Source organism: Pinus tabuliformis, chromosome 8 (assembly GCF_031772625.1).
Source record: "Pinus tabuliformis cultivar Carrire ecotype Pingquan chromosome 8, CPIR1, whole genome shotgun sequence".
Taxonomy (NCBI): domain Eukaryota; kingdom Viridiplantae; phylum Streptophyta; class Pinopsida; order Pinales; family Pinaceae; genus Pinus; species Pinus tabuliformis.
Genome location: NC_142294.1, coordinates 1,867,771,038 through 1,867,783,351, shown reverse-complemented (window position 1 = coordinate 1,867,783,351; position 12,314 = coordinate 1,867,771,038). Strand labels below are relative to the sequence as shown.

The following is a 12,314-nucleotide window of genomic DNA, read 5'->3' as shown; positions in this document are numbered from 1 at the left end:
CTCGTCCCAGCTGATGCAATTGCCGATGAAGGATGCGTGCTCAGCAATAGATTGAAACACTATGGAGAAAACAGGGTGTCTACTCTCTGATTTATAGTGCATTCCCTTGTAATTCCTCATGAGGCCTGTCTTAATCCAGCTGGTAGTGGGAGTACTGTTGTAATAAATTTGGTTGAGGTTCGCACAGACCACGCCGCTCCAGGTTGAATAATCTTGAATGTGGCTGCTCTTGATCCAAGTGGAGTTATGACAAGTGTCCTATACGTCTGATCTGTTGATATGGTGAATAGTGGTGTTTGAATTATCCCGATTGCCTGCATGTCTGGCCTCCTTGTGCAATGACTCGGGCCAACCCGCTCCTCTCGAGATCACCATAAATGTTGTTGATGCTTTCCCATACGGAACCATCCCAGGTGTCTCAATTTTGATGCTGCTGATGTTGTGTGCTCTGTGGCGCGATCTATTATGATCATTCGTCTGGCTGGCCTGCCGCCGCCAGGATTTCCACCGCCAAAAATGTCCTATCATCCCATTCCCGTGGTTATTATTGCTGCCATAACCGGTATCTTCAAACCTCCGGTAACGTGACCCAAAACCGTCACCGGCTAGGTTTGATCGGCTTGGATTAAATCCTTCTCTGCCAGCTGTGCGCATGTCACTTTGAGGATTGGGCAGTCCACCTCCTGCCAACAGCTGTCCAAAATTTTGTCCTGGTTGTCTACACCATGGTTTGCCAAATAGTCTGCCAACCCGTTCGCTTTCCTTCTGACTGTTTGGAACACCAAGCCTCTCATTTCTGCAATCAGCTCTGCTATATTCTCAGTAACCTTAGCCAGCCTCCAATGTTTGGTGGCTTTACTGGCTCTGGTCCCTGCTTGTATACGTTTGGCCGCCGTGATAGCCAAGGAGGAATCCCCTTCAACGATTACATTTCCTTGTCGAATTGTCCTTAGAATTTTCAAACCTTGTTCGAGCGCAGCAAACTCCACTTCATTGTTTGTGCTTTCACCAAGCGCCCTACAGTAGATATGTACAATTTCACCGGCCTGATTGCGAATTACGCCTCCGATACCTGCTGTGCCTGGGCTGCCCCTCGATGCCCCGTCAAAATTCAATTTTAGGCCTCCCTAGGGTTTGCGATGAAGGTTGTGACCTGTTTCCCCCAGTCGGTGGATTGCTGGAAGCCTCCAAGTGAAAGCTCTTCAGGATGCGTAAGTCCTGAGCCGACGGTTTTTCATTCGGTACTTCTTTGCATTTTGTTTGAATGAGCTGTTGGATGTTAATTATGATTGAGTCTTTGGCAAACTCTATGTTTCTGATTTCCTCCTGAAATATCCTTCGATTGCGCTCTTTCCATATCGTCCATAAGATGAAACCTGGGACACATTTCCATATGCTTTCAACTCTTCGAATGCGAGAAAAGTTTTTCCTCCAGTTAATGATAGTTCCCTGAATGGAGTCTCTGTCCCGATCAGAAGCGCCTAGCAATCCTTCCATCCAGTGCCAAAGCTGGTTAGCCCACTCACAAGAATTAAAAAGGTGATTCATTGTTTCCGCTGCTTCCATACACATAGGGCACCTTGAAGGTCCCCTGAACCCTTTTTTTAGTAGGTTTTCCCATGTCAGAGTTTTCTTTTGCATAAGGAGCCATAAGAAGGTTCTGATCTTCGGCGATTGAAGGCTGTCCCATACTTTGTCGGACCAGGGCACTATTTCAGGTTGCTCTTCCCTCTCTATAATACTCCTGGCTTCTTTCAGGGAGAAATCTCCGTTGCCTTTCGGACCCCATCTAAGCTTATCATTCTCTTCGGCAATTCGAATTTTCCTTTTGAGGATTTGCTGATTTAAAGCTTGAATGATTTCCTGAATGTTTTCGTTATTGCTTGAGTTGAAAACTATCCACTCCCTCCAATCCGGGACTTCACTGATTGGGTTCCAGTATTGATTCACTCTGAATTTTCCCTCATTTTGATTATTTTGCTTCAGGGGTAATAGCTGTGGGGTGTTCAGTTTAGGGGATTGCTGCCAAGTATCCTCCGAGAAAAGTGCTTGAGTTCCATTTCGTATCTCCCAGAAACTATGTTCTTGAACTATGCTTCTGTTGTTTTTGGCATGGTTCCATATTGGTGATCCGTTGGGAGCGTCCTGCATTCTGATAAGGTCTAGAATGTTACCATTCGGCATATAATTTTCCTTCCAATGATTGGCCCAAGGTAGGCTTGTGTCGGTGATCCATTTCCACCAGATTTTGGCCCCACAGATTCTATTTACCACTGAGGGATCAACCAAATTTAGTCCCCCCTATCCTTAGGTTTACACAATTTCTGCCAAGCAACCAGAGACCATTTTTTCTTTTCACTGTTTCCACTCCATAAAAAGGATCGTTGGATGATTCTCATTTGATTTAAGATTCCTTTTGGAGCAGGAAGAATTGATAACAGATAATGAGGGATGGCCTGCAAGACAGCTTTGGTTAGTATAAGTCTACCTGCGAAATTTAGAGCCCTGTTTGTCCAATGTTTGCACTTCCTTTCCATACTGGCCAAAACTTTCTCCCAATGAACCTTTTGCCATGGTTTGAGAGTGAGAGGGGCACCAAGATATCTCGAAGGTAAGGATCCAATTTTAAACCCCAGAAGCCGAGACAGATGAGATTGGATAGCCTGATGAGTATTGAAGAAGAAAATTGTAGACTTGGAGAAATTGATCTCCATGCCCGATGCTCTGCTGAACAAATTGAGAATATCCCTGTAAGCTAATGCTTCTTTTACTGTTGGAATACCATGTAACATGGTATCATCCACAAACTGTTGATGAGTTGTGGCTGGAATGGATCTGATAGGTTGCAGACCTCTAATTTGACCCTCTGCTTTTTTCTTGGCTATTAATCTACTTAGGCCTTCCATTAGGATGACAAACAGGAATGGGGACAGGGGATCACCCTGTCTGATGCCTCTTGAGGGGCTGAAGGGGGCTGATGGGGCGCCATTCAGAAGGATAGAATATCTAGGAGATTTTATGAGGGCTAAAACCCATTTGATCCATTTCCTGTTGAATCCAAAAGCTTCTAAAACTGCTTCCAGGTAAATCCAGCTTACTTTATCATAAGCTTTAGATAGATCTAATTGCATAAGCATTCTGGCTTCTTTCCGCGAATGAAGTGAGTGAATCATCTCCTGTGCCAACAGAATATTGTCTAGAATTTGCCTTCCTTCAACGTAGCCAGATTGCTCCTGCGATATTATGCCTGGGAGGACCGACTTCAGCCTATTGGCTATGACCTTAGAAATGATTTTGTAGATGACATTACAAAGGGCTATGGGCCTGAATTTCTCTGGTTTGTTAGCTTCTTCCACTTTGGGTATAAGAGCAATGAAGGTTGAATTTAGAGATTTTAGGATAGTTTTGGAGCGTCTTGAGTCTTCCACGATTTCCCATATATCTTGCTTTACAATGTGCCAGCAGGCTTTATAGAAGTTGATGCTAAATCCATCCGGTCCTAGAGCTTTGTCATTGGGCATACTTCTTACTGCCTCCTCCACTTATTCCAAAGTGATTACTCTTCTTAGGGCCCAATTCTGATCCTTTGTGATGGATTTAGGCATGAAATTAGTGATTTCTTTGATGGCTTCCTCTCTGTTGATCCCTGGTTCTTGCGCTATGAAGCTGAAGTGATCCGATAGGGAAGTAGATATCTCGTTATGATTTCTAAGGAGTTCTCCCTCACTGTTTTTTAATTCTAAGATTTTTTTAGCACTTCTATAATCCATGGCTGATCTATGGAAGAACTTAGTATTTTTCTCCCCTTCCTTCAACCATAGAATTCTTGATTTCTGCCTCCATAAGGATTCTTCCTGCTTGCATCTTTTATGCCATTGCTGAGTAAGCTCTTTTTCTTGCTCAAAGGTCTCCTCATTTCTACAGCCTGCCGCACCATCCTTTTGAATTTGTTCCAGCTTATTTTCGATGGTAATTTTCTCCTGAAAGATATTTCCAAATACTGTTTTATTCCAATCTTTTAACCTTATTTTGATGTTTTTTAATTTCTTTTGAAGATTTAACATTTTGGACCCTATTTCATCTAAAGGTTCTGACCACCATTTTTCCACCATCGAGAGAAAGTTGGGGTGTTCTATCCAGAACTTTTCGAACCTAAAGGGTTTATTCCTGGGGGTGCCCTGAAGCTCGACAGTGAGTGAGATCGGCCAGTGGTCCGACCCTCCACTTGGGAGGATGTTCGATTCAACTACTGTTCCATCTAAAATTATGCTTTCCGAGACTAAGAAACGATCCAGTCTGGATGCTATTAATCTTTCACCCCCCCTTCTGTTGTTCCAGGTAAATTTACCACTTTTAGGGAATACATCTACCATTCTGGCATTTTCAATGAAACTTATGAAAGCCTCCGCATCCCTGTTTAGTTTTCTGAGGCCTCCTTTTTTCTCCAGGAGGGAGGTGATCATGTTGAAATCTCCCCCCAATATATAATTAGCATCAGGGTGCCTTTCTATAAGTTTGGATAACGAAGCTAGGAAACTTATCTTATCTTCTAACTTCTGAGGGCTGTATAAATTGATGCATAGGAAAGATTTAGAGTTACCTGTAGGTTGAACTTCCAGTGCTATGTAGTTTTTGCTTGCCTCAGCTGTTAGAATCTGGTACTCCCTTGTGTCCCAAAATGTAGCTAAGCCTCCTTCTCGCCCTTGGCTCTCGATCTCTAGGACTTCAAAATTTCTCCCCAGCTTGTTTCGTAGGCGATCTATAATGACTCTATTACATTTGGTCTCTTGTAGAAACAACATATCTGGGTTGTATTTCTGCATCTGCCGCTTCAGAATTCTCTGTTTAGCCTGGCTGTTGATCCCCCTTGCGTTCCATGAGACAATCTTCATAATTAAACAGTTAGTTGGAAGGACGGAAAATCACTTAGCTGCTTTATCTTACCTGCGTTAAACAACATCTCACCAAGCTCCTGCAGATGTTCTCCGCTTGTTTTGCGGCCTCTACGTCGTTTATGCCTCGAACCGGAGGTTTTTCCCAGGAGTTCTTTATAATGTGGGCTGCTTCCTTTGACTATGCCTAACTTTCTCTTTTGTTTTTCTAGTTCTGCATTCTGCCGTGCTATGAATAGCTCATTGACCTTCTTGATTTCTTCCTCCGGTACTGCTTCAATCCCTGTGGCTCTCCAGCTCTCTACAATCGCTGGTAGGTCTATTCCTTCCATAGCTAGGGTTTCTTCCAGCTCCAGATCCTCACTCCCCCCTTCACTGGCTAACATTTCTGTTTCTTCTTCCGTATCTGCTGTTCTTTCCTGCATGTGGATTTCATTATTAAATTCTCCTTCCTCAGTCCCTTTTCTTGCTGGTTCTTCCTGTTCTTCTTGCCCTGCCTCCACATTAGGTATATTTTGCTTGTCCTCCGAATCAGTCTCAAGATCTAGGATCTCAAAGGGGTTACTGAAGTAGTTTCTTTCTGTACTGCCTTTGTTAGCTCTTCTTCTGTTGGCTCTCTGCCTGTTCTTTGGTTTAGTGAAATTGTTCTTGTCTTTGTTGTTTTGTAATTTCTCGTCTTCTACCTCCTTTCTATTCAGTGGACAGTCCCTTATCAGATGCCCATGCTCGTGGCATTTACGACACCTGAAAGGTATTTGCTCATAGTCTAAGGCTTGAAAGTATTCCTCATCCCTGTATTCGAGCCATAAACCTTCATGCAGTGCGCCGGAAACATCCAGTTCCACACAAATTCTAGCGTATGAAGTGTATCTTTTCTGCATGGTAGCCTCCGAGGCTTTAACAAAGGTGCCCAGCTTATCACCAATTTGTTTTAAGGCGTTCAATCCCCAATAGTCTATTGGGAGAGAGAACAGTCTGATCCAAACCGGGACTTGAGTAAAAGATTCCTTTTCCGGGACAAAGTTTGGCTTCCAAGGTCTCATATACAAGCCTGCTGCTGCTAGAAAATAAGGGCCACCTTCGAATACTCTGTCTTTATCTTCTAGATTTGTAAAGACTACCGTGAAAAATCCTTTAGCCCCCAGATGCAACTGCACATCCCCTTTCGGCTTCCACTGCTGTCTTATCCATTGGCACAGAGTTCTTTCCGACGGCCAAACTCCCATGAATTTACATATGATGGCACGTTCTGCCATGTGCTCCCTGTAAGCCTGGATTTCAGGGTCATTGATTATTACCCTTAGGTTGTCTTTTTTCTTGGGCTTACAGGAATTATTATTCATGTAGGTCTTGTTGGGGTTCGCGTTGGTCTCCCCCTCCTTCTCCGGTTGACCCTCGTTGTTGTTTTTTGGCTCTTTGTCTTCTTCTGGTCGTTTCTCCTCGTTTCTTGAGGGTTGAAACTTTGCGGCCATTTTGTCTTTTGTGTTTGCTCGGTTCTGCTTCTCTTTATTCCTGACTTCTGAGGTAATGTCTGTCTTGTCATGCATCATTGGTATCTTCTCCTTGTTTTTTCTGTTGTTCTGCATCTTGCTGTTCATTCCATCTATTCTGACTCCCTCTTTCATTTTCTGTTGTTGCTTCTGCATGACAATCTGCTTAAAAGTTGGGGTCCCACTGGACCCCTCTGCTCCCATCCAGTCCGACAGCACTTGCCCCTTTCGAAACAGTGCTGCCAATCTGACTCTGTGTTGTTCCAGCACTATCCTAAATGCTGGACCGCATAAACCCTAGCTCTGGTTTTTTCTCCACAATTATATCGCGTCCATTCTCATCCCTTGAGCAACAAGCTATGCCCAGTAAGCTTTCACTGTTTTGTTGCAAATCACCTTCTTCACCTCAAAAACATGATTTGGCTCTTGCTCACTCTTTCTTTGGGCACCATAAATCTTGTTAAAGTAATCAAACAATTGATTTAATAAAGAGAAAGCAATTTAGTAGCTAGGATTTTCATTCTAAAAGAACATAAACGATTGTTTATCATTTTAGATTGCATATTTAGGAATTTCACATCTACATCATGTGGTGAACCTTGAAAGACAAAATTCTAAGAAATATCAACTCTAAAATAAATCTCAATGAACATAAAAATGCTTTGGAACCTAACGCAACACATCTAGAAGTATAGGCTAGAGACATGTTCCGGTGTCGTAAAACTTGGTAACTATCGTTTTCATCGAAGGTTGGGTGATTCCTCCTCTTTGATACGACAAGTGCCAGTTAGACTTGTGCTCCCCGTACCGTCGAGTATATATTGGGAGACCACAATAGGCTGATGTCCTTTATCCTTAGGAAGTCATGTCTACTGCCCTATCGATCGCAATGCACTGAACACAACATTCGGGAATATTGACTGTTGTACATAAGTCCTTGGTAATTTCTATATCATTTATCACCAAGGTGTATTTTGAAGTTTTGCGATCAGTTTGGTAATCCCTCTGTGTAGATTTCCAGAGCAGTCACTTTCATTCCTTTTCAACTCCTTAAAAGAAACGGTCCATTTGAGCACTTGTCGCTTCAGGCTCATTAAAAATCAAAGGTGACTAGAGTCACCTTTAGCTTTTTCTCGACTCTTAAAAATTGAAAAAGCAAGCTGTGTCAAAGTGTCTTTAAAATTTATTTTAATCAGAATAACATCCTTGTTCCTTCGTTGGTCTGAGGTTGAGATAATGGAGTCTACCAATCAAGGAATCCATCTTGGAGGGAATCCTAGTCCTTTCTCCTCTTGGGGGATATTGGTTCTCCATATATGGCTACATTGTCCCTTCCAGGAATCACAATCGGCTTGCCGGTTTGGCTTTTCTTGACCTCTTTCATTCAAAACATTGTAATTCCTCAACAATCTAATCAGCAACCAGATGATACTGAAGTTATCCCTTCACCTTCTACTTCATTTGTTTCTCCTTCCCCTTATTCCTCTTCGCTTGGTGAAACTAGTAACACTAAAAACCAAGTAGTTGAGAAGAAAAAGAAAGGGAAGGAGAAGAAGAAGAAGCCAGCTAAAAAAGGGAACGACCATGCATCCTCTGGTGAAAATCCACACACTAAAATTTCCAAACCAAAAACTATATTAGGGCCTAAATCTACCTTAGGCTGAGAAAGGCAGGATCTAGGTTAACATCAAACCACGCTTAACCTGGTAGCTAGCCCTACCAGGTCGGGAGAGGGCTCTGTCCTTGTCAATCTCAGGAAAATATAGCAAATGAGGCTTGAGATGACTGATGTAAAGACTAATTTTAGGCTAGGTATATGCTCAGAGGATTTTGATTGAATTTAATGTTGTTTTGCTGGCTCAAATGTGAAAGGCAGATTTGGGTCCGGGGAATGGACACAGTCTTGCAGAGGTTTTTGTGGGGCGAGGTAGGAAAATGGTTTAGTACTTTGAAATAAGTGAGATGGAGAGTCTTAAGACTGGTGAGGAGTTGGAGAGGGCATGAGAGTCTCAGGAATCCTCTTCAAACAATTGAAAACATAAAAAACTAAACAAACCCTAGGTAGAGCACTGCAACATCAATGATTTCTACCTTTATCCTTGATTCATTTAGTTCAGCTGAAAAGAGAGAGATGATGGCATACATAAACACATGAAAAACTTGAATTATAGAAAGAAAAGCAATACCGAATCAAGTTGCCACAAGGATCCCACAAAATGCTACAAACCCTGGCCTATTCCTTTGCCAGACTGCAGAGATGAATGTACAATAATGCTCAAAGCATTCACAAGAGTCCAACCTTTACAAATGACTGAAAAACTACTAGATATAGGCAAAAAAAAACTCATGATAGGCTTTAGGGTTCGAATTCATGACTTTAGGAGCTCTTTCAACAAGATATAAACTAAGAACTGAAAAGTAAGCAGTGGAACAACTTGCCTCTAAAACCTAGGAAACTGATTCATGCAGTTCTAAACTACCTTTTCATGATGTATCTAACTCCATGAGTGGATTTTTAACAATTTTACATCAAATTCCATCAATTTACATCATGAGTTTGACCATGAGAGAGAGAAAAGTTAAACTGAGAAAAAACTAGGCGAAAAACAGATTTTTTTGCAAAAAATGACAATTTTCCATCCTGTGCGTTGTGCCACTGTCCTTGTGCATAGCACCTTTTTGTAGCTGATTTTGAAGGCCTTCCCGTGCACCAAAGTTTCTCCAAGTGGGCTTGTTGGAAAGGTCTGTCTGTCTACTTTCCAGAACAGGTGGAATTTCTGAATTTGGTGTCCATTTTCTCCTCCAAAAGTGAGTTCTCCCAACATTTCTTCCTGTGTGGCCAAAAAGGGGCAGAAAGGGCATTTTTGAGGTGTTTTTGACCCTTTTTGAAGCTCAAAACTTGACAAAACGTTCTAGTAATTTCTAATTATTCATAATTTTGCATGAGGAATCCAAAAATATAGAGTTTTCCTCCAGAGGAGGTCCCTATCAAAAGCGAGCGTCGGGTGGCGCTACGCACCAGGCAGAAAAATATGTTTTCTACTTCAAAATTTCAAAATTGACAAAAAGTGTGCCAAATTTATTGAAATTTGGGCTGAGTGACCTGCATCAAGTACTATGTTGGGCCAAGGAAGCCTCAGCCAAAATCCTGAGCTTGTCTTTCTCTTTATTCCTCCTCTTGGCTGCTTGCCGATTTTCTCTTATGTTTTGCATCTCCATGATTGTCTACTGGTCTTCCAACTACTTGTTCCTTTGCTCAAGGGAGTTTATAATCCACTTAGCTCTTACTAGGTTAAGAGATAAGTCATGAATGTTAGCTTCTTGTTCCTAGATGATCTCCTTGAGCTTTGAGCTTTGGGAGTCCAAATCAACGTCATCATCCTGAATGAGAATGAAATCTCTCTCTTGACCTTTAGAAGGCCCTTCATCATGCATTGGTTGTTTACCTTTGTCCTGTACCTTCTTTTCTGTTGAAGGAAATGAGACCCCTTCCACCTCGGGTGGAGATAGTACTCGTTTTGCTACTGCAAATAATCTCCTTGTGCCATTTTGATAAGTGATAAACACTGGCACATTGGTGGTTTGAGTCTCATGCACCTCTTGCTGATGTGAAGGCCCTCCTGCCTCATGAAAAATTGATGGGGTCACTTGAGGTCTTGTGAAGACCTCATGTGAAACGAAATCATCCCATGAAACATTCAATAAACTCAGCTGATGCAAAACCACAATCTTGATCAATGCAAAGTGATAGATACTGTTGTATTGTTGATGAGGAGGTTTCATTTGCACCAATGTGGTCATTTTCTCAATATTCCTGCACATGAAATAGGGGATGTTCGTCATCCTCACTCTAGTGAAATGCATCAATAATCTGACATGATAGGTGTATGGGCGAGAAAATGTGCCTTCATAGCTGAAATATTTGATTATGAGTTTCATAAGGGGAGCATATGTGTCCTGTAGGTATCTGAAAGGGAAGACCCTACTGATTTTATTCTGATAGCCAGCCTTGATATAAGGCTCATAATGTTCTTTATCCACCAGTTGTCCCTTGTTCCACTATTCACCCACATTCAGAATACCTGTTGCTTTAGCTATAGTTTCAAGTGTCAAAGTGAATGTAACACCTGCCAAATTGACCTGGCCATTGTGAAGATGGAGCACAAATAATCTAGCAAGCTCATGGTGGTATTTGACTCTTTCCACCATCTCACAAAATTGGTAGCAAGATTGATGTTTGAAACATGCTACTGCAAGAGGGCAAGCCAATAGCTCAGTAAGTGTAGTGGGCTCCTCCCGGATGTGTTTTCCTCCCTTGTGAGGTTTTCTTGGTGCATGAATTTCTTGGGAGGAATCACTTACTATTTCTTCATCCCTTTCATAAGGTGAATCTGTCTCCATGTTTGCCACTGTTTGATGTTCTATGATGAGTATGAAGAGATTTTATATCAACAATAGGTGTTTGTTGTTCAATGAATGGGATTGATGATGGGGACAGTGAATGAGGGATTGTGATGTTGGTTGTAGGGTTTTTGGGAAGTGATAGGGTTTGGGTATATAGATTAGGGTTTGGGGATAGTGGGAATTAGTTAGGGTTTTAGGGTTTTGGGAAGAGGGGAGTAGGATGAGTGGAAATGAGAGGGGGAATGGGAAATGAAATTAGGGAAGTGTAATGGAGGGAAATGAAAATGATTGCAAGGGAGCAACAACAAAAATTAAAACTTTGAAAACCCTAGGCAATTTTTCAATACATTGTGCAACAAACTAGGGTTTGTATTTCACCTATCGAAACACCATCAAAGAGGATGAAAATTTCTTGCAAAGGCACTTTAGGATGCTTAACTTACTTGTTGAATGAAGCTTGCAAGATTTTGGAGGTTGATGAGATCGTTTGGAGGAAATTTGGGCTTGGAGGGTAGGTGCGCCATGCCCAGACACAGGTGCGCCGTGCCCCACTGGTGCGTCACGCCCATGCAATTTCCAGTTTAAAACCTGCACTCTGTGCGTCGTGCCAACCAGGTGCGCCGCACCTCAACCCAGGTGCGTCGCGCCCAATGTAACTGCTAGGTTTTGCTGCAAATCACCTTATTCGCCTCAAAAACACGACTTGGCTCTTGTTTCTCTCTCTTTGGCACACAAATGAACTCTTCAACATGAAAAAGACTTTATATACCCATGAATTTAATTTTTCACTTAAAAATAACCCACTTTCTAATGTTTTCCTTTTCACTTTCTTTAAAAACTTTGTTTTGGGAGTTTGACTTGCTTTTTGCCTTTTGATGGACTAATGCTTTGAATTTTTAACTCTTTTGCAAGAGCTGGAGTGCTGGAGCTTAGCAAGGTGACTAGGGCTGCATCTCGAACTTAGTACATATAGGAAAAATGAAATTACATGAAATTTTTATACATAAAACAATAAAACTCTGTTTTTCCTCAAAATAGGTTTTTGAGGAAAAATCAATTACTGAACATGTGATTATTGAAATTTTTGATGTTGATACTTTATTTGACCTCCTCATGTGCCTGATGACAATTATTGAGCTTTTACAAGACTTTAATGACAAAACCCTAGACCTAATGAGACCTAAAACCCTAAAAATGTCTTTTGCAATTATAAAGACAGAAAATGACTGTAGATGACCTGAATTTATGAAAATGGGCTAGCAAGTAGAGACCATGAGGGAAAATTGATAATATGCCATTGCCATCAGATGATCCATGACCTAATGGAATAAAGTTGATCGGATGAGACACCTAAAATGCAAGGCAACAAGAGAATTTGATCACTAATGGAGGGATGAAGATACCAACACTAACAAACTCCATGCGCAATTTGCAAGGAGAAACATTACCATTGAGATTGCCTTGCATCCCGCGGATCTTGAGGGAATGGTCTCCCCGGTTGCACCATTCGGTGTCATCAACCAATGAA

At 41.8% G+C, this 12,314-nt stretch overlaps 1 protein-coding gene across 1 annotated transcript; it reads right to left on the bottom strand.

Moving 5' to 3' along the window:
- Window positions 1–605: 605 nt before the first annotated feature.
- Window positions 606–2,184, bottom strand: LOC149243788 (uncharacterized). Its single transcript, XM_089371311.1, has 2 exons — window positions 1,154–2,184; window positions 606–1,017 (listed from the first exon to the last, which is right to left on the bottom strand). Exons 1-2 carry the CDS (start codon window positions 2,182–2,184, stop codon window positions 606–608), a joined length of 1,443 nt encoding a protein of 480 aa, XP_089227437.1.
- Window positions 2,185–12,314: the final 10,130 nt, after the last annotated feature.

Bases quoted from the DNA above. Each gene is read 5' to 3' on its own strand.
- LOC149243788 (XM_089371311.1), bottom strand. From the start codon at position 2,184: ATGCCGAATGGTAACATTCTAGACCTTATCAGAATGCAGGACGCTCCC. The intron at 1,018-1,153 runs GTCACAACCTTC...TATCTACTGTAG, and splicing joins CCACCGACTGGGGGAAACAG to GGCGCTTGGTGAAAGCACAA.